At 26.0% G+C, this 22,477-nt stretch overlaps 1 protein-coding gene across 1 annotated transcript; it reads right to left on the reverse strand.

The window, feature by feature from the left end:
* Positions 1–533: 533 nt before the first annotated feature.
* On the reverse strand, positions 534–20,661 carry LOC100207790 (mitochondrial-processing peptidase subunit beta). Its single transcript, XM_065817735.1, has 15 exons — positions 20,521–20,661; positions 19,743–19,796; positions 19,538–19,627; positions 15,701–15,787; positions 10,810–10,848; positions 8,843–8,933; positions 5,975–6,066; positions 5,625–5,731; positions 5,302–5,491; positions 4,753–5,057; positions 4,300–4,385; positions 1,222–1,252; positions 1,044–1,101; positions 849–924; positions 534–645 (listed from the first exon to the last, which is right to left on the reverse strand). The coding sequence occupies exons 1-15, from the start codon at positions 20,584–20,586 to the stop codon at positions 581–583; spliced, it is 1,437 nt and encodes a 478-aa protein (XP_065673807.1). The 5' UTR covers positions 20,587–20,661; the 3' UTR covers positions 534–580.
* Between the last annotated feature and the right edge of the window lie 1,816 nt (positions 20,662–22,477).

Consider the following 22,477-nt stretch of genomic DNA (forward strand, 5'->3'; position numbering starts at 1 on the left):
TTTTTTCCAGAAGATATTTACTTAAATTTTAGAATTGTACTACTTGTTTGGTTGAAATTAAGAGTTAAAAGAATAAAATATATTGTACCACAACCAAAATAAAAAGTTTGTTAAGACAACTACCAAAAGAAAATGTGACTTTAAAGCGCGACCAAAAACACCACAAATTTACATTTTATATATATAAAAGAAGCGATACAAAAATTTAACAGTTTTAGTTTAATGAAGCTGAAAAATTTATATATCAGCAGAAGTATATATTCAACATAAAAAACATTTTCAAAAATTTTTCAGATAGACTACCACCTTAAAGCTTTCAAGTACTTCGACTAAGACGATATTGATATTAAGTACTTAATGTCAATATCGCCTTTTGAAATAATGTATCTGCCATAGCTATTTTAAATATAGATAGTATTCGTATTTATAAAAAGTCTAATTTGGTGGTTGATTCAGTACAACTCTTCCTTACTAGAGCATGTCGCAAAAATCTTTACATCATTAACAAAGCAATTCATAATAAAAAACTGAAGTTGAAAAAACGATATTTTTAAATTTAAAAGATTTTTTAGTACAAATATTAAAATCTTATCCAATACATGTTTCCACGAACTCTGTTGTAGTCAGGAAGTTGTTCGACAGGACCTAAATTAAAACATTTTTAGTGTAAAATAAGAAAAATAGTGAATTATTATCAAGTAATAAGTGAATTATTATCAAGTATAAATGTTTGTAAAAGTTAAAACCTTGTCTATACCGGTCACAAATATAAATCTTACTTCTTTAAAAGTTTAAAAGAAAAAATACTTACACCGGCTACGACTTGATAACTAATTTGAAATACTTACCAACACCAGCTACAACGGGGCATTTATCGTAAATGTATTTTGAACAAATATCTTTAACCATTTTAGCGTCAATTATCTAAACACAATTTTATTTCTTCAAACATTATTTATTACTATTATTATTACACAAATTATGTGTGTATGTATGTATTTATTATTTGTACTGTATATTACAATTTAGAGATTAAAAATTACATTTATTCTGTAATTGAGTTCAGGGAGAGGAATTCGACGACCATATGTAAGCATTTGCCTGTAATGTAACTTTTCATATTAGTTTTCATAATCAAATAAAATATTTAGATATTTATAAAAAGAAATTTAGAACAAAAAGTACATCTAGAGAACAAAAAGTAAAACATTTACATCTTACCTTCCAATATCCTCGCATACTGGAGTAGAACCTAAAATTTTTATTTAAAAAAGAACTTAAAAGTTATTTAATTAGAAGTTATAAACTGTTAATTCTTGTTCAAAATTGAATAAAATAATAAATGAAGTTATTTTTATCGTTGTTCTCCTTTTGAATATATTTTAAAATAAAGACTTAATAGTTTTAAGAGCATAAAATAACTTGTCTGTGTAACTTTTAAATTTAGATCTTTTATATTTATATATATATTTATATATATATATATATATATATATATATATATATATATATATATATATATATATATATATATATATATATATATATATATATATATATATATATATATATATTAGGGTGGTGCTGAAAACAACTTATTTTAAAAATGTCAGCTGACAACCCCTAATGTGTTTTATATAATAAAATAATACTGGATTTAAAAAATTTTTGAATAAAAAATATTTTTACGGGTGCCACAAGGCTCTTATACATCAAACAGGTTCCTAATATTATAAAAAAAAAAGTTTTTCAAAAGTATATCATGTTGGGGCTCAAATGAAGCAAAATTATGTAAAAATTTCAAAAATAATCATTGTTTTATAAAAAGCAGAGATAAAAAAATTATAATTAAAAAAATCTTGTTAAATTCCCTTTTTTTTGTTATAAATTAAAAAGTCATTTTCTATTTACTAAAATCTAAAATAATAATATATTTATAAAATGATTCATATTTTTGAAATTTTTATATATTTTTGCATCATTTGAGACCCAACATGACATACTTTTGAAAAACTTTTTTTTTTATAATATTAGGAACCTGTTTGATGTATAAGGGCCTTGTGGCACCCGTAAAAATATTTTTTATTCAAAAATTTTTTAAATCCAGTATTATTTTATTATATAAAACACATTTAGGGTTTGTCAGCTGACATTTTTAAAATAAGTTGTTCTTACCACCACCCTAATATATATATATATATATATATATATATATATATATATATATATATATATATATATATATATATATATATATATATATATATTAATATTATCAAAAAGTTCATATAATTCGTGTTTAATACTCTTGCCAATAAAATTTTTTATAGATATTCTTAACATTAACTTATGTACATATATGCTTAACAAAATAAATATTTTAAATTTTAGATCATTTGAATAATTGAAGCTATAATACAAATTGACAAAGTTGGTATTAAATTATTAATTGAGACTTGTCGTTGTAATCAGAAGTCTCCATCTGATGCTCACAAATGCATAATTACTGCCTGGGGTGAGGATGCAACTTCCATTCAAACAGTATACAAGTACTACCAAAAGTATTCTACATCAAACATAAGTGATTATAGTCAGTTTTCAGATGAATCGAGGTCAGGTAGACCCAGTACCTCAACAACTATAGACAACATTGAGATCATTCAACAACTGCTTCATGAAGACAAATTTTTAACAATAGAGTAAATTTGTGATGTCGTAAACATTTCTTTTGGTTCAGTTTATTCAATAATCACCAAAAAATTGATGAAAAGATCAATTTGTTCACAATGGATCCCATATGGCATCACCCCAGCAAATCAACAAAATCGGGTTGAACTTGCGCATAAATTTCTGACCATCCTACGAGATGAATTGAATGTTGAACGACGTCTAATTGATGTGAATGAGAAGTGGATTTACCACAGATCGATCTGGTGCAAACCCAGTAATCCCACTTGAATTTCAAAGGGTGAAGAAGCTCCAAAACGTATCAGGAGATCACAATTTGATGCAAAAAGTATGGCGATTTGCCATACTTTTTGCATCAAAAGTATCTCATTTGATGGCAAGGTCTATGTTGAGGTACTTCCAAATGGACAATCGGTCAATTCAGAAGTGTACATGCTTTTCCTATAAAATATGCATTCTAATTTTGTCAACAAAGACTTGAAAAGAGTAACATGGAACACAATGCTCCTTCAGCACGATAATGCCAGGCCATATGTGTCTGCTGCAGTCAGAGACTTTCTTGCTGAGAAAAAAGTGTCATTCAACCTCCATATAGGCCCGACTTTAACTCATTGGACAGACATACTTTCTCTTCATTTGAATTTTATCGCAAGGATTTGGATTTTCAGACAAAGGAAGAGGTTCAAGAAGCCATGGAGACAAACTTAAGATCACATTCACATGATCATATGCAACGGCAACTGGAAAAACTGAAAACATATTTAAATTAGATTATTTTGCAGCAAGGTGCCTACTTATGATCCACTCTTTATTGAATTGTTCTCTGCTTATTCTTTGTTACAAAAAAAATTGATTATATGAACTTTTTGATTGACCTAGTGTGTGTGTGTGTGTGTGTGTGTGTGTGTGTGTGTGTGTGTGTGTGTGTGTGTGTGTGTGTGGTGTGTGTGTATATACACACACACACACACACACACACAAATAATTTTAAATGTATTTTACAAAATAGAGTGCTCAATGTTTTAAAAGAACCGAGCAATAATAAATCAGTAGAAAAATCACATATAAAAATTTTTTAACTTACACTATTTCATCTATAAAGACTCATCAGAAATGATGATTTCTGATGAGTTTTTACAGATGAAACATTTCTGATGTATCTTTATAAATGAAACACAATGTAAAATTAAAAAATTTCAAGTGATTTTCTACTAATTTATGTTTATTTTTATATATAACTTATAATAAAATTTGGAGACAATTATGCAATGGTAAAAATTAAACATAGTTTCAACAGTTTTAATACTCTTTAATACTGTAACTCTAATAATAGAAAAATTTAAATCAGTTTATAAACAGGAGAACTAAGTGAAACTTAACACAAGAAGCATAAGAGCTTTGCAAATATAAAATATTAAAATTCAAGCTTCAAAATTATTTTTTTCCTGAGAACTCTTATAAAATATCAATTATAAACTAGTTTATGATAAAAACAAATTGCTTTCAAAATAAAGAAAAAACATTTTTATCAAATTTTACTTGATCAACTAATATTTAAATGTAAAACTTTTAAGTTCATTCTATAGAAAAAATTAGTACAAAGTATAATACCGTCAAATTGAAGTAAGAAATTTGTTTTCAAGACATTCTTTGCACGATTAACTTCACTATCTGTAACACTTGTACACAAGCGCATCCTTAAAATAAATTTTAGTGCTATACACAACAATCACATATAAAAAAAATTATTTTTTATATATGTGATTGTTGATAAAAAATTAACTTCTTTTTTTTCTTGCTGTATTGAAAATTTAGGTACAACTTTTTAAAATTGAATTACATCAAATTTGAAGGTTGTGTTGACATAATATATGCACTTAAAAACCTCAAACATTTGGCAAAAAAGAGAGTGGATTCAAACCTACCAGATCCCCTAAATGTCTAAGTGTAAGCTATTAAGTTAAGCACATACCAGGAAAATGAGGCAAATAGTGAGGTTGACCTTAAGACACAAATAAATTCAAATGCACTTTTTATTCAGAGAAATAAAAAATTATTACTCACCATTCCCTTTGTATAACATAAACTAAATCATCAATTTTCATTTTATCGCAAACCATATAAGCCCCCCAAAGACCAGTATCTGTATAACAAGTATTGAAAGACATGTAGCTGTTTGCAAGGCTATGTTTTGAAACATCTGCAGCTAGTTGACCAGCTACATTTCTTGATCCACCAAGTGAACGGTCCCAGCTCCCAACTATCATATTAGCTACCATTAAAGTAAAATAGTCTGAATTAGCCCAACCACAACCTTCCACTGCCATAGCAATATGAGCAAGTGGCATATCATCATCACGAACACGAACCTTTTAAGTAAAAAGTCATTATAACAAACAATATTACAAGCAAATTAATGAAAAAAAATTATAATAAAAGCATAATACTGAGATTTTGCTTTAAAAATTGATATTTGGTTAAATAATAATAATTAAATAATCATATTTAGGTTCATTGTTACTAAGCATAATATTAAACAAAATTTTAGAAGATAACTATACAACTTAAAAAAATGATCATTAAAAAAAAAAATTAATTGCAAAAATAAATTACTTCTGAGCCAGTATAGCGAACTGGTTTTAAAACAGATTTATCATCTACTTTAGATTGGAGCCCACTAAAGTTCAACTCAGCAAGTTTAACAAGTTCATCATGATTAACACCTCCTGCAGCAGCTAAGACCATTCTTGGTGCACGATAATGTGTACTGATGTAGTTCTGAAGATCTTTTTTTGAAATAGATCTAAAGTTTAATGACAAAACTTTATAAGTAATTCAAAAATTAATTTTAAATAGTCTTTTCTATAAAACATCAAAAATTTAATTGTTTTGGAATGCTAATGCTTTGAAAATAAAATAGTAATTTTGAACTTTACTTGATATTTTTTGATGGCCCTAGAATAGTCATTCCTAGCGGCGTTCCTTGATAAGCAGTTGCATGAAGATGATCAAAAACAACCTCTTCTAATTGAGTATCAACCTCCTGTATAAAAAGTATAGAGTATCAACCTCATGTTTAAAAAGTATAGAGTATCAACCTCCTGTATAAAAAAAAATAGAGAATCAATCTCCTGTAAAAAAAGTATTGAGTATAGAGTATCAAGCTCATAAATAGTAACTTAATTTAAACTTAATAAATAGTAATTTAAGTTTTTGAATTACATGTATATAATAAATTATAAAAAAACTAGTTTTTATTTTTTTACTATTAATTGCAAAAACAAACCTGCATTTCCCTTAAAATTACCCCTCTTTCTCTTTCAATAGCTCCTTCATCAAGCACAGGATTTTGAATAATGTCAGATAAAATATTTACAGCTAAATAAAAAATAATAATTATATAAATGCTTGAAAAGATTATTTACTTGATATTTTGTAAAGTATTTATATTTAGAATCATATTAAGTATCATTTGTAAAAGAACTTTTTTTTTTGGTAATTTGAGTATTTTATAAAATATCTAAAACAGCTCAAATCTAATCGAATATTTTATTTCATACTTTAAATTCTTTTCTAATTTTCTAAAATACAAAATATTTTCAAAGTTCTATAGATATTATATACATAACATAAAGATTTTATATGCTATAACTACTGAAAAGAGGGAGATTTTAAAAAAGCCTAAAATTTCTAAAAACATTAAAACACAGGGCAAAATTTATTGTACATATTTCAACAACTTTATTATAGTAAAAAATATTTTACATTCAAACTTTCATTTTCTTCAAAATTAATTAACAGGGTAAGGGTCCTAATAAGCTGCAGATGGTCTAGAAAAAATTCAATAAAAACTTAATAGAAATTTAACGGAGAAAAAAAGTTAATAAACTCATCCCCATTTTTTTTTCAAAGAAGTTTACAGTTTTACAATAAGAAAGTTATTAACTTTTATACCCGAATAATTCAACAATTTTCAAAAATACATATATTTTGACATTTTTAACATTTCAAAAACAGGCTAAAAAAAGTTAAGCTAAACTAAAAAAAGTAAAATAAAACTCAAAAAAATAATAACTCTTCTCTTTTCTAATGTTATTATATTACATGAAGTGCTTAAAATAAAGTAGAAAATTATTTCTAATGGTTATTTACAATAAATAAATAAAGTATTATTACGTTAATTTTAAGCTATTAAAGAAGTTATTAAGTTTTGAACATTAATCAAAACAAAGATTTCAAAGATTTTAACTAACATTAACTATAATTTATTGAAATCGACTTTATAAAGAATAAGTGTAGAAATGATCGATGTGGACTTACCATGACCCATATTTGTACAGGTCATGTTAAGTCTATTATTCCACATATTTTTAGGTCTATTTCCACATGTTTTTTATATTGATTGTAATTAATTAACACATTTCAAGCGGGTATTAGGAATATTATTTACACGGGTACTAATCCAAACAGCTGATAAATAGCGGTTCACACAACGGCTACTGAAACATTTAAAGATCCATATTTTATGGGTCCGGACTGCAAGTGATTAAGAGTTATTCTAAAACTATTGTTGATGGAAACAAAAACAACAACAAAAATCCATCACAAATTGCCTACAAAAAGCAAGACAACGTGAGACTGACATCAGCTCAAGAACTGTTATAAAACATTTATCAAACAACTTCAAATTGATAGCAAGATGACTGGCAAGGAAATCTCTGATGACTCATAAATAAATATATACTAATGCTCGTATAAACTTTGTCACAATGATAAAACAGTGGACAGGTTTATCATTGTGACAAAGTGATGTTAAGCGAAGAGAGTACATTTCAAAAGATTTGTAGTTCAAGAACTATTTAAGACGCACTGTAGGAAAGAAAAAAAATATTTTTTTTGCATTTCAAAATTTTTTGAAATACACCATTAAAGCTGTCAAACACCTACTATCTGTAATGGCTATAGGTACAATAACTCTGAATAGATGTGGAGTGTGAATATTTGACAGCAGAGTCAAAATTAATGCAGCAGAGCATATAAAGGTTCTAGAAAGTAAGGTTCAGATCAATATGAATGCCAGTGGTACAACTGTATTCCAGCAGGACTCATGTCACTCAGCGCATTTGGAAAAAAACTGGTTTCTGGACAATGTTGTTGAACTTCTTGCTGACTGGCTTTCAAACTCACTTGAATTAAACATGTTTAAGAACTGTAGGAACCTTAAGAAAGAGAAGGTTGCAGACCACCATCCAACAAGTGATCTTAAAAACATCCTCAGACCAATTTGGATTAATGAAATCTCAGCGGATTACTAAAAAAATTCATCAGAAGTATGCTGAATGTATTATAACTTTATGTTGGCAAGAGAGTTGAGTTGGTCCTCAAAAACAGAAGATGTTACATTGGATATTGATTGACTATGACAATTGAGGCAGTAGCTGATGTTTTCTTTAGTATAAAAATAGAAAAAAATTATTGTAAAAAATTATAATATTTGTGGTTAATTTAATTTTATGACCACTACTGACAATAACAGCAGTAGTTGATGTTTTCTTCAATATGTTTTCTTTAGTAGTATAGCTGATTTTTTAATAGTACAGTTTAGTATAGTTGATGTTTTATTTAGTAGTATGGTGGTTTTTTATGCTTATTATTTTTAGGTACTATAGTCATCTTTATTTGAGAAAGTTTAATAGAGAAATGAACTCAACTATATCACATGACACTCATAACAATAAGCTATGCAGTTGCCATAGCTCCCCTAATCAACTTGAAGTCTTAACAAAGGGTTCCTTATGTGACCTCGAAAATGCATAATCACATGCACACCATCCATGTGCCACATGACACTATTAATATTTTAATATTTGATCCTGCAGCGGCCTTGTTTATCAAGGTTCATGCTTTGAAGTTATAAAGTTTAGAGAGAGTTGTAACCACAACTAAAACCACAACTAACCTCCTCATAGTTGCCTTCATGGCCTTGGGGAGGTGAATTGGAATTAAAAAAAATTAAAAAAAGAATTAGCCTTTTTGAGAATGATAAAAAAAAACATATTTAAATATAACTATAAATGTAAATTAAAACTCATAAAATATAAAATTATTCAAAAAATAACTTAAAAAAAACTATTACGAAAATTTTTTAATTAACCTTTGGGCAAATCTTTTTTGAAACACTTGGCATAATAAACTGTTTGCTCACGAGATGTATATGCATTAAGATGAGCTCCCATGTTTTCAACCTAAAGAAAACACCTATGATTAACATATTTTTATAATAAAAAAGTTGCTGTGTTCAATAAGCAAGTTTTTCTTACCTGCTCACAATCAACATGCTGAAAATTTGTCATAATGATGAACACATGTTCATTAGCAAAAATATTTAAACATTAAATTAAAAAGTCATTTAATCCAGTACTTATTAACTTATTAACTTTCTTATGTTTATGATATTGTGATATTTAATTTTGATATTTATGATATTTAAATTCTTTTTATTGAGTATCATTTTGAGTTAACATTGTTTTATTTTGTATTAACATTGTTTTTTGTTCATATTCTTTAAAACAAATTAAGGTAAGTGTAATTCCTAGTTTTCATGCATCAGTATCAGATAGTTAATGATATATTTTGTGTTGTAACAAGATACCATTTAAAATGCCATTCAATTTTATTTTGACAATTTGACTGTCTGTTTACATGTTTTAACAATTTCAACAAATCAAAAATGCACTGAAAAAAAGTGAAAGAAAACTAGTAAATCAAAAAAAAATTCTTTTTTCAAATCCATGCTTTATGCAAGCAGAATTCTATTGGGCCTAGAAATTCTTTTTTTGTTATCTTTTGTAGAAGGAAAAATTACTGTTTTTTTTTTTTTTAATTTAAAAATTACTGTTTTTACTAAATTTTTCTTTTTTAACTTAATAACTTAAGACTTATTAACTTAATAACTTAAAACAATAGGTTTTTAACTTAATAACTTAAGACTTATTACTTAATAACTTAAAACAATAGGTTTTGAATCGCTGCGCTTTAATGTCTTCGAAACTGCAAATAATTTGCAAATTAATGATTTTTGTGACGTAATACGCAATTCATATCAAATAAATAAAATATATGGGGAAATACAAATTAAATTTTTGTTAACTTAATTAACTTTTTTTGGTCAAATTTTTCCATTTCCTTGTATTGTCATCGAAAATGATTAAGTGTGCAAAATTTGAGCAAAATTGGTTGAGAAAAAAGCTTTCAAAAATTGATTTCAAGTTTTGTGGCACACAAACATATATATATATATATATATATATATATATATATATATATATATATATATATATATATATATATATATATATATATATATATATATATATATATAGAAAGTAACCTTATATAAAGCATGGAAAAAAAAGGTGCATAATAAGATATTTATATATATAAACTTAAAAAACTAAAACAAACTTAAAGAAATTAATTTAAAGTATGTTAAGAGTAAACAACTTTGAAACAAGCTAAACTAATGTAATAATACTTTATCTATTGTAAATAACCATTAGAAAATAATTTTTTACTTTATTTTAAGCACTTCATGTAATATAATAACATTAGAAAGGAGTAGAGTTATCATTTTTTTTTAGTTTAACTTAACTCAGCCCATTTTTGAAATGTTAAAAATGTCAAAATATGTATTTTGGAAAATTGTTAAATTATTCGAATATCAAAATTAAAAATTCAAATATCTGAAAATTACAAATAGTTTAAGTAATTAAACCCTAGACAAATTCTTATTTTTGAAATAATTTAAAACTTTTTATATAGCCTCTTTTTTAAGGTTTCAGCAATAAACACTTGATATTCATTTTTTATGATTTGTATAATTAAATTATAATTATTCTAATTACAAAAAAAAACTAATAAATGAATTTTGTCTAATATGCAGAACAATTAGAAAAATTAATGTGTTTTCTTGAACTTTTATAAAAAATCTAATAACAAAAAACACAAACAATAAAAGTTAAATAACAATTTACTTGTTTAACAACAAAACAAACAAAAAAACTACAAAGGAGTTTTTTTGTTTAATTCAAACACTAATGCATGAAATAAACAGTAACCTACCTCTAATTCCAACTGTAGTTGAGTTCTGTTTTTTGTTCCCTAAAATTATCAAAATAAAAAAAGTTTAATGTTAAACTGGCTGAATATGAACACAATCTAGTTTTTTTTTTTTTTGTTATATATACAAGTATTTTTTTTTTGTTATATATAAACTGCTATAATTGATGCACTTTACTTGAAAGCTAAAATTGTATTAATTTTAGATGGATACACATAAAGTAAAGTTAAAAATATATTGAGTACTTATTTTTATTTAATTTCAATTATTGTTATTTAATTTGAAGGAACTTTTAATATATAGATCTTTAATTAAACTCAATGGTCTAAAAATTTAGAAACTACAGAATTTTTACATACATACATAGCTTATGCATAAAGAAACAACATGTGTATTTTGTTGTTTCTGTGATCAGATGAAAAACATCAAAATATAAGTGTGAACCAAATTTATTTTTATTAAACTCAAATAATACAGTGAAAATACCAACAACTAAAAAAAATATTTTACGCATCATAATATTCAATTATTCTTTGTATAGTTTAAATCAAACACTTTATTGATGCATATTTTAGTTTAACAAATTTTTCAACACATTTCAAGGCACAATTATTAATATATGGGCACATTTTTTGTGACAAATTTTAGGGTCCTTAATTAACAAATAAATAACAAAATCAATGAGACTTTGTTTATGCTGTGAAGTTATGTGCATGTTGATTATCTTTAAATTTTGAATTGGGATCATATCTGGTAAATTTCAGTCAAATATAAACTTATTTGGGACAGCATAAACTGCTTTTTGTAACTTACTTTCTTGACAATCTTTACCTGAGAAAATCCATTTAAAAGGACATGAGCTTGATCTCTCTAATTTAGACTCTAATTAGGGGATTGATGTTGCTGATAAAAGAGCATTACTGTGTACTATGATGTACATGCACTATGTATTACAAAATTTACAATCTTTTCAAAATAAAAATAAAATGTAAGTGTCTTTATACTGCTTCGTACACACTTTCCCACAGTCTTAAAAACTTGACAATAAAACATGTCAAAATTACCACCAAATTATACAATATGCAACTTGTAAAAATCTTTTAAAATCATGCAAACATGCCCTAAATTGAGAAAATTTATAAAAATTGGTTAAAATCTCATGCTTCTTTGTACTTGCTAAATGTAACAATTAGTGACATGACATAAATTTTTTTTTTTTGTTACTTGTATCTATTATAAAAACCAGGTAAAAATACATACAATCCAACAGCCCAAAAACTAGGGTCAGCATATGGTAATGCTGACATAACTGCGGGCCTGGCAGTGTCTGAGGTAGGCAACCATTTTGCCAAACTAGTTTTTATGTTGTGGTAAAAATACTATTCTTAAATAATAATTTTTATGAAATGTATCTGTATAATGATAATGCTTTTTAATGAAATATTTATATATAGATGTGTATAAGTTTTTTTGATTAGAAATCTTTCTTTGTTTTGATAAATGTCTCAATATTTATTTGTGAACATTTATAGTCTTCAATGCTTATAATTTACCACAAACATTATTAAGCTAGTGTGCAAAATTTTAAAAATCTTACTTGTTATTTCAAATAAATTAAAAACAGCAAAAAAAACACTTTATTTAAGTTCTAAATAAAATAATCAAAATAAAAATAGCTAAATAAAATTTTATTTAAATTCTGAATAAATTAAAACAAACAACAAATCAATGTTTCATTTAAATTCTAAATAAAATAATTAGAGTAAAAATGAAAATTTCTTATAAAATAGTTGATACGGCAAAACAGACATTCTACATAAGTTCAACTACATACAAACCTTTTGATTTGTTTTGTAAACAAAACAACCAAAACAAAAACAAAAAAATGAACAGTTTATTAATTATAAATATGTATTTTGCTACATAAGTGGTTTTGTGATAAGAACTACTTTTTTGGGGAAACTGCATAAGTATTTGGCTCTTAGAATGAACCGTAAAATTTTCTAAAAAGAATTTTATTTAACTAATATGATTTTGTTTAACTGCAACTAATACAATCATAACTTTTAAATATTACCCACAAGTCTCTTTAACTTTTTAAATCACAAATCTTTTTTAAATCTTTTTATTATTTATCATAGACATTTCTACATTCCTTATAAAATTTTTTACATAGAAAATCCAGAAATATCTAGAAATTCCATATTGCTGATTCATAGTGTTTTTGAAAAATGAAACGTTTTTAGGATGCTATCATCCCGCTCTTATGTGCAATGAAGAAAAAAACAAAAACTTGATTTTTTTTATAGGACACAATATTTAGATAATAGTTAATTCTATAGCATAAAGTTCAGTTAACTATTATAAAGGTAAAATTTACCACTCAGAAAAAAAGTTTTGTAATCAACCATCCAAAAACAAAACAAAAAAAACAAAAAAACTGACTGTCAGGTCTATTCGTTAACTGGTCACAAGCCCTGCCAGGAAATGCATGCGGTTTTTTGTCTTGTATGTCCACGTATGAGTAAAACAGTTTTAAACATTAAAAAGAATGATTTCCCCATATTCTTAATTTATTTTATTTTTAAAGAGGAAAGCGAAAATAAACTGCCATCTGTTTGTAAAATATATTTGCATAATTTTAATGTAACAAGTATATATTGTCCCTATAAGAAAACGCCTGTGTATACTTTTATGTAAGTATACGTCTGTATATACTTTTAAAGCATGCGCATGTATAACCTTTTGTATTATATAAGTATAATTTTTTCTTCTTAAGTATATGGACAATTATCTTATTTGGATAAGGCATAAACTTTATACATGGAATGTCTGTGGTTCGATTCCTACAAATGTGAAATTTTTTTTTGTTTTTCTTTTAAATACCCCTGGTCATATGTTTGCTTTGCAATCATTTATCTTTTCTTATTTGTAAATAAACAATTTTTTTGTTTCTGAATGATACACATCTCATTTGCAGATTTCTTATACCATTTAAGCCTTTCAGTGTATTTTCTAAGTAAGGTGCACACACATATATATAGTTTTTAAGCTTCAATTAGGCCATGCCATCTACACAGTCTTAAATGTTTCATATTACCTTTCTTTTCCTTTAAGTTTTTATCCCTAATCTTCTAGTGGAGACACATTTCTTTTCAACATTTGGCTGTATGCGTGTGTAAAAAAACAAAAAAACAAAAAACTCAGAAAGAGGCGGGTCTCAAACCACAGACATTTTGTTTAGGAAGTCAATGTTTTATCCAAATAAGCTAAATGTGCATATAAATAGGAATAAATAAATATAGTTATATATTTAAAAAAGTTATACATAAAAGTATACACATTCATTACATAGACGTTTTCATATAGGGACAACATATACCTGTTACATTAAAATTATACAAATATACTTTACAAACACATTGCAATTTATGATTTCGCTTTCCTCTTAAAGAAAAAATAATAATAATAATAATAAAGGAAAATAATTATTTTTTATGTAGATTTAAAAGCATTTTTTTTTTTGCCTTGCCTTATCTAATTTTGTTGCTGAAAATAACAACCACTCTAAAGAAACAAAAATAAAAATAGTACACAAACTATTTAAAATATTAATTTCTTCTTATTTTTTTCTATTTAAATTTCATTTTATTTTCTAATTTGTTAGTTTTGCATTTTTTACTTTTGAAACTTTTTTCCGCAATGATTAATATTATAAAACTTGCAAATGGCTGTGACCAAGTTGTCTAAAATAAAATACTCACATGTGGTCATACAAGACGAAAAACTGCACACATTTCCTGGGAAGGCTTGGGTCAAATTTACCATCCACTTTGATATTTTACTTTCCACGCTAATTTCAGAAGCTTATTTGGGCTATGACCTTGGTCAACCTGCCTTAAATAAGCAACAGTGATTATGTTATAAAAGGAAAATCATATCAAGAAAATAGTGAAGTGATCTTCAACAAAAACAAATTTTTAATTGTTTAAACTTGTTATTGAATTGTATTTTAAATAAAATTTAATAACAAGTTGTATTTAAAATTGTAAATTAAATTGTCCAAATTGTATTAAAAGTTATTTAATATACATTAGAAACTGTTAGTTTTTATATTTACATTAATATACATTTAATATTACTATGTAAATCAAGATAAATTGAAAAATAATCATTAAAAATATTACCAGAAGCTTTTAAAATGAAATTTTAACAAAACTTTAAGGTTTAGGATAAACTTGAATTAAAAAAAAGTTTTTTGAAGTTAAGGCCAGTAACATGCAAAATGGTTCTCAAAAAATGCCAAGTTTAATAGGATTAGTAAATTTTATTCTAATGCATTCCAAAAGCAAACCTTTATTATATTGACTGATCTGTACTGAAGCACATTATTGATCATTACTACTGGTCACTTATATGCTTGAGCTAAATCTTTAAATTAAACTGTTTTCTGCAACAATCAAAGACAAAGTACAAACTTGGTGGAGAGTTAGATGATACAGGTAAGATTTTTCTTAAAAAAGTATTAATACTGCTTTTTTATTTTTACTTATAAAAAATATAGTGAGAAAGTGATTAATATACTGAAGGATATGCAAACTTTTATAACCAGTAAGGTTAGTTGTTCAATATTAGTTTAACTCACAACATGAGTTAAACTAATAATTTTTTGTATATATCTTAGAATATATGTTGACATGATGATAACTTAATAACAATGCCAGCATATTCATAATTTAAGATACTAAAACTATACATAGTAAAATATAATTTGTATATTTATTTTTAATCAATTAAGTTACAAAACAATAAAAAGGTACCTTCATATTTAAAGCTCAAAAACATGTAATTCTTTTAAAGTATTAGTAAAAAAGACAGGAAAAATATAATTACTTTAAAAGCCATATGTTCAAGAAAATGTGCCACACCGTTGTTTGCTTCAGTTTCAAACCGACTTCCAGCATCAATCCATAACCCAACCTACAATATATAAAATTTTAATATATATATATATATATATATATATATATATATATATATATATATATATATATATATATATATATATATATATATATATATATATATATATATATATATCTGTACTTATTTTTATAAAAAACTGGACAACTGACCTATAAAGGTCGGTTGTCCAGTTTTTTATAAAAATGAGTTATGTATGAGACCTTTTCAGTTTTTTTAGTATCTACACAGAGGTATAAAGACTGTTTTCCTATGACAATGTAAAACAAAGTTTGGCCAATATAAAAGGTCTGGTGTCCCCAAAATGTTTAAAGGAAAAACACCTGTTGTCCAGAAATGACTTATTACCTTTCGGTGTATTCAGTGTTTAGGAGTTGCATAAGGTTAGTTGTCCAGATACATCCTTTTACCTTCCAACATTAAACTTGTCTGCGGACATCGGACATTAATCTACTATCTTGTTACTAAGGTCACACTGCATCATCTGTCAAAGTGCACTGAAGAACAAACAACTCTGTGTAGTATTATTGATGTTTTTTAACTCTAATTAAGTGATTGTTTCCAGAAGTGACAATAATATTTAATATATTCAACACATCAAGTCTTTAAAATGAATAGCAGAGGTAAAAAAAATGATTGAAATGGTCATAGCCATGAAAAAGGAATGTGAACATAAACAAACGGAAATTCGAGGTGAGAACATTATTCTATCATTATTATTATACAAAGGTATATTGATTTATATTACAATAAAAGAATGATGCTTTCTAATTCTTATTCTTTCCTATTCAATCACTTTACTAATCTTGTTACGTGATGTAACAAGAAAAGGAAAACATTCGTTTTAAGGTTATTTTTTTCAACATCACACCACAATATTTTTTGTAATTTCACTGTCAACAATGTTTGTTTTATTTATTTTTACTTTAGATGTGAATGAACTAAGTAAAGAGCCACCCAATTATTCTACAGAGCTGAATAAAGATGAATGTGAAGATACATTTCTGGTGGATTAAGGTGCTACATGCTGTTGTGTAAACATATAATTTTTTTGCTTTTAATATTTGGTATATCCCTAATGTTAAAAGATTTTATCTTTATATTTCAGATGGTGTAAATAATAATGAACCGATTAATAAGCTGCCCACTTTTTCTACAGAACTGAATATAGAAGGACGTGGGGATATATACCAGTTGGATGAAGGTACTACATGCTTATTTGTAAAAAAAATCACAACTTTTATAATTAGCTTATTATAAAATCGAATTTTAACCTTGTTTTTTTAACCATTTAGGTACTGAATCAAAGATAGTACGATGTTTCAACCGAGTACAAGTGGTACTAAGTTAGGTATTACAATGGAAGATAGTACGATGTTTCAACGGAGCACAAGTGGTACTCAAAAAATATCTGGATTTCCTTTATTCAATCCTTTGTCATCTGAAGATGATACTGATGATGATAAAAATTATGAACCCAAAGATAACAATTACAGCTTAAGTGATTCAGACATGTAGGCCGAAGAAATAATCGTTTGAATTATTTGCTGCACAGTAATGAAGACAGGATAGGATCTGAAAGTTGTGATGAAGAGTGTGCCAATCTCTGAGAAGAGGTTTTGGATCATCTTAAAGATGTATTGGTGCGCTGTGTAGAGGTTAGGATCTACATGAAGATCACCGGGTAAGAGGCAAAAAGTGTGCCAGGAAACCAGAACAATGGAAAAATGAAATTCAAAAAAGGAAATGGGTATCTGGAGAGCAGTATGTAACAAAGGGTGGGAGAGTAAAAGAATCTAGGGTGATGAAAAAGTTGTTTCATTTGTGAAAGAAAAACCTATAGCACGATCCGGGCTTAGGAATAATGCTCAGAACCAACGCCGTCAAAACACAAAATGCTATTCATTTGAAGTGCGCGACAGTAATAACTGTATGTAAAACATTTTTCATTAACACACTACCCATTGGAGAAAAATTTGTATCTGTGGCATTAGATAAAAAGAAAAAGGCTCAAGGAGGACCTATATTACCCAATCAACGAGGAAAAAAGGTGTCTCCAAATAAAACTACAGAGTTAGTTTTAAATGGTATTCAAAATCACATTAAAATGTTCCCCGTCAAAGAAAGCCGTAGAGAACGTACAAAGAAACAGTAGAGAACGTACAAAAAGGTCATACTTGGGAAGTTTTTTAAATTTAAATACCATGTAAAATTTGTACAAAGAGCAGTGTAGGAAAAAAAATATATGTGAAAGTCAAGTCGCATTTCATTATATTTATTGTAGAATGTTTAACAAAGACTTTAACTACTTCTTCAAAGAACCAAGCAACAACACATGCGATGTGTGTGATTCATATTGTATAGCCTTGGTTAATGCCAAAACAGAAAAAGAAGAAATACAAACAATTAAGGACAATCATCAAAAAGAAACTTAACTGCGATATGAGCTCAAGAAATCTGACAAAATATTGGCTAAAGATAGCAATTTTCAGAAGGTTTTAATGGTTAATCTTTAAAAATGTCTACCAATTCCCTTAATAATTCTCAACGTTTTTATTTGAGGAAACTCTGGACCTTGAACTACACTATTTTCAACAATACATCCAACAAAACATATTGCTGTATGTGGGATGAGACAAAGGTAGGCCGAGGAGGAAATGAATCAGCCTCTTGTTTACTGAAATGGTTTTCAAGTACGTCTTCGGAAAACTTATCAAATCCGTTAATTTGTGCTATAATACGAGAAAATCATTGGTAATGGTCAACAATGTTACTCCAATTTGAACAACACCTGAACCTATTGCTGTACCAAAATACAGAGATCTCATGACAGCCTTACAATGGGTTCCTAGTACGATGTATTCATTATACAAAAGTATTTCTACTACAAACAATAACAATGATGCAAGCATTAAATAAAAATAATTAGTGATGCTATATCGAAATTCTCCAATATATATATATATATATATATATATATATATATATATATATATATATATATATATATATATATATATATATATATATATATATATATATGATTATAAACATTTATTAATTTTGTAATTATGTAATAAATTAGATAGTTATGATAATTATCTAAATCTCTAGAAACTTGGAATTCTAAAAATAATTTGTAATACAAACTTTTTGGAGAATGTACAGCTCCAGTGGTCTGGATTCTAACTATTTTAACCCAAAGTTCTATCAAGTTATTGGAAGGCAAGAGTCAGAGAAATTAAAAGTCCTGTATTAGTAAAAATAAAGACCCCTGGATTCTTAACTGTAGAAATTTAACCTGAAACTTTCTATCCCTGAAAAGAAATAAGAACACATGTGTAGACTAGGAGTGGTAGTAATCACAACAAAGAATAAAAAGGAGCAACTCTGAAGTAAATATAGATTTAAAAAATTTAAATTCCATGCATTTTTTTCTTATTGTGGTTCATGTATGGTCTCTTAAGGATATTGGAGCTTCTGGAGACCAGAAAACCAATAGCAATTTAAAACCATTTTGGATAGCATCATATTTATATTGCTATTTGCCAGAAATAAAATAAATAAAAATAATACTAAAATTTTTGAACAGCAAATACCATAATAATAAATTAATTTTCCAAACAAATAAATAAACAATTCATAACAGATTTAAAATATTTTAAAACAATAAGTAAGAGATCAACATCAAAAACCTTTTGAATTAAATTATTTGTTTGGTTTAAAAGAAATTTGAATATTTTATACTGTGCATGTATCAATTCCTGAATCTTCAGAAGCAATTCTTAAGCCATTTGACAAAGATGATGTCACAGTTTCTGGAACATTGTATAAAGACTAAACAAAATTTTAAAAATATTTAATATGCTAACATTTTATTACATTGAAACAATATAAAATTGCACTTTATTAAACTAAAAAAATACAATAATAATATGAAAATTTATTTTACTTGTTCATAAGGTGAGAGAGTACTTTGTAACTTTTGTTGTGTGAAGATGGAAACCTAAATAAAATAATTTTTTTTCAGCTTTTTTCTTTAATTTTTTTAAACTTTTTTGAAATTTTATTATTTTAAGTCTAATATAATCAAACTGATGTCTTATGAAATAAAATGTGTTTGTAGAACTTTTTACAAGTGACTTAAGATTTGATTTCAAAAACATTAGTCAAGACGCATTCAACATATATGTAAATAAGATTTGCAACGATAATTACCCATTTTGCACTTGCAGAAACTGTAACAATAAAAAAATAAAACTTTCTTAGCAATTGCTAAGCATTAAAGTTTTAAATATTTCACCACAATATTTTGTTTGCTTTTGGCTCCATTACTAAAATTTTTATTTTTTACTTTATTAGATCTTTACTATGTGCCCATGCTGAGGAATTTGGAGGCAGTTCATATATAAAAGAAAAAAGATTCAGACTGTAGGAAAATGTATACTAAGTAATTGATATGCACGCAAATACTCTGTATAAATAAATGCAAATAATATTTTATTTGATTGTTTAATATACAACAATATTATAATTTCTTTTGAATTTTCGCAGTTATTTATATGCAAAAAATTGTTTTTCATTATTGTCCACATCGAAATTCTTTTTACTATCAATGAACTAATAAAATTTAAATAAATTGAGACACTCGACAAAATTACTACAATTAGAACATTAGTGTAGTACATAAAACCAGAAACTATTAAAAATAAATCAATTTAAAAACTTACTTTATTAATTTGTGGACGAATACACCTACTTATATGTGGCAAGCGGTTTGCTAGCTTTGAAGCCATCTTTTCTTTCGCCTTACCATAAATAAGGAAGACGCATAATTAAAGGGGTATTCCGATGTTAGGTGTTTTTTTTTGTAAAACCGTGACCCGAATGTTTCAGAGAGGTTATATATATATACATATACATATATATATATATATATATATATATATATATATATATATATATATATATATATATATATATATATATATATATATATATATATATATATATATATATATATATATATATATATATATATATATATATATTTTATATATATATATATATATATATATATATATATATATATATATATATATATATATATATATATATATATATATATATATATATAATTTTATTTGCCGTATAGTATTATTTACACAAAGGCTTATAATATTATATCGGCAGGATTTCAAGAAAATCGTAATGACCTTATCACGAAGCCCTTAACAAAACTCTATTTTCTTCTACAATAAAAACATCTATATACTATATAAAATAACTATATACCGAGAATATATAATCACTGAATATATCAATAAAAGTTTAATACTCTACATGCTTCAGAAGTGAAACTCAAAATAAAACATAACAAATCAATAGGCAGTATAGCAACTTAAAATATTTTTTTAAAAATCAAAAAAATCAAGGAATATTTTTTGTTAAAAAAATGATTTTTTTTAGTAGATTGTTTGAAAACGGAATAGGTTAATTTAGATGAAAAAACAAAATTAGGCCGTACTATTTCATTTCAGAGTAAAGGTCCACGATAAGATATGCAAAAATGAGCTTGTTTATTTTTGCAAATAGATTTTTCTAGAATGCTATTATTACGTAGGTTATATTTGTTTTGGGGTTTAATTTTGCAAAGGTTTACAAAAACATCGGGGACATAAGTTCTTTACATTTGTACATAAAACACAAAACATTAAATACATTTAGTTGATAAACATTTAAGGCGTCCATTTCTTTAAAAAGCTATTCAGAATTCGAAAAACGATTTTTAAAGTTTGTTATGCGAGGTGGGTGTTTCTGATGCCGATAAAGAGATTTAAGTTTAGTTTTATGTGTACTTCCCCATATAAAATCTGCATAATTGATATGAAAGTGAATAAAAGAGTAATATAATTGTGTTAATTGCTACTTGTTTAAAACACCTCTCGATTTGCATAGAATTCCAATGTTTTTTTCAAATTTATTAGAAATATTATTGATGTGTGATATCCAACACAGATTTTCTTCAATAAAAACTCCTAAAACTTTTTTGTCACTTTTTCTCTTTTTAGGATGACATTGTCTATAGAAAGATCAGGCATATTTACAAGCAGTATCTGTTTTTTGTAGTTTGGATGGAAAAGTATCCCTTTTGTTTTTTCAATATTTAAAGGTAGCCTATTTTTTTTGAACCAAAATGAAATTTTAAGTTTTCTGTTCATATTATTAAAAAGTATGTTTATATTTTCATGTGACTGAAATAAGTTTGTATCGTCTACAAAAATTATAGTCTTTAAATCGGATGCTTTGTTAAGATCATTTATATTTACATAATGAAAAGAAATGGTCCAAGTTTGGATTCTTGTGAACCATATATGTTATGTTCATTAATGTTTGAGGTTGGGAATTTTTGTTAAAAATAAATTGCTTTCGGTTGAAGAGATGAACTTTTGAACGAACTTCGAGTTTTACCAGTCAAAAGTTTTTGAAAAGTCAATGAAAACACCTAGTGTAAATTTTTGATTCTTAAAAGATTTGTTAATACAACGTGTTAATTGAAGAATAGCATGTTCGGTTGAGTTGTTTTTTTTTAAACCGAACTGATTTTCATAAAGGAGTTTATTGGTAATTAAGTATGAGTACACTCTGTTATACATTATTCTTTCTAATATTTTTGAAAAAACTGGA

Source organism: Hydra vulgaris, chromosome 14, assembly GCF_038396675.1.
Source record: "Hydra vulgaris chromosome 14, alternate assembly HydraT2T_AEP".
Classification (NCBI taxonomy): domain Eukaryota; kingdom Metazoa; phylum Cnidaria; class Hydrozoa; order Anthoathecata; family Hydridae; genus Hydra; species Hydra vulgaris.

Coding starts and splice junctions, on each gene's coding strand:
- LOC100207790 (XM_065817735.1), bottom strand. CDS start 20,586: ATGGCTTCAAAGCTAGCAAACCGCTTGCCACATATAAGTAGGTGTATT. Junction 10,849..15,700: donor TTGAACATATGGCTTTTAAA/GTAATTATATTT, acceptor TGATAATTTTAG/GGAACAAAAAACAGAACTCA. Junction 6,067..8,842: donor CAAAAAAGATTTGCCCAAAG/GTTAATTAAAAA, acceptor TTTTTTATTTAG/CTGTAAATATTTTATCTGAC.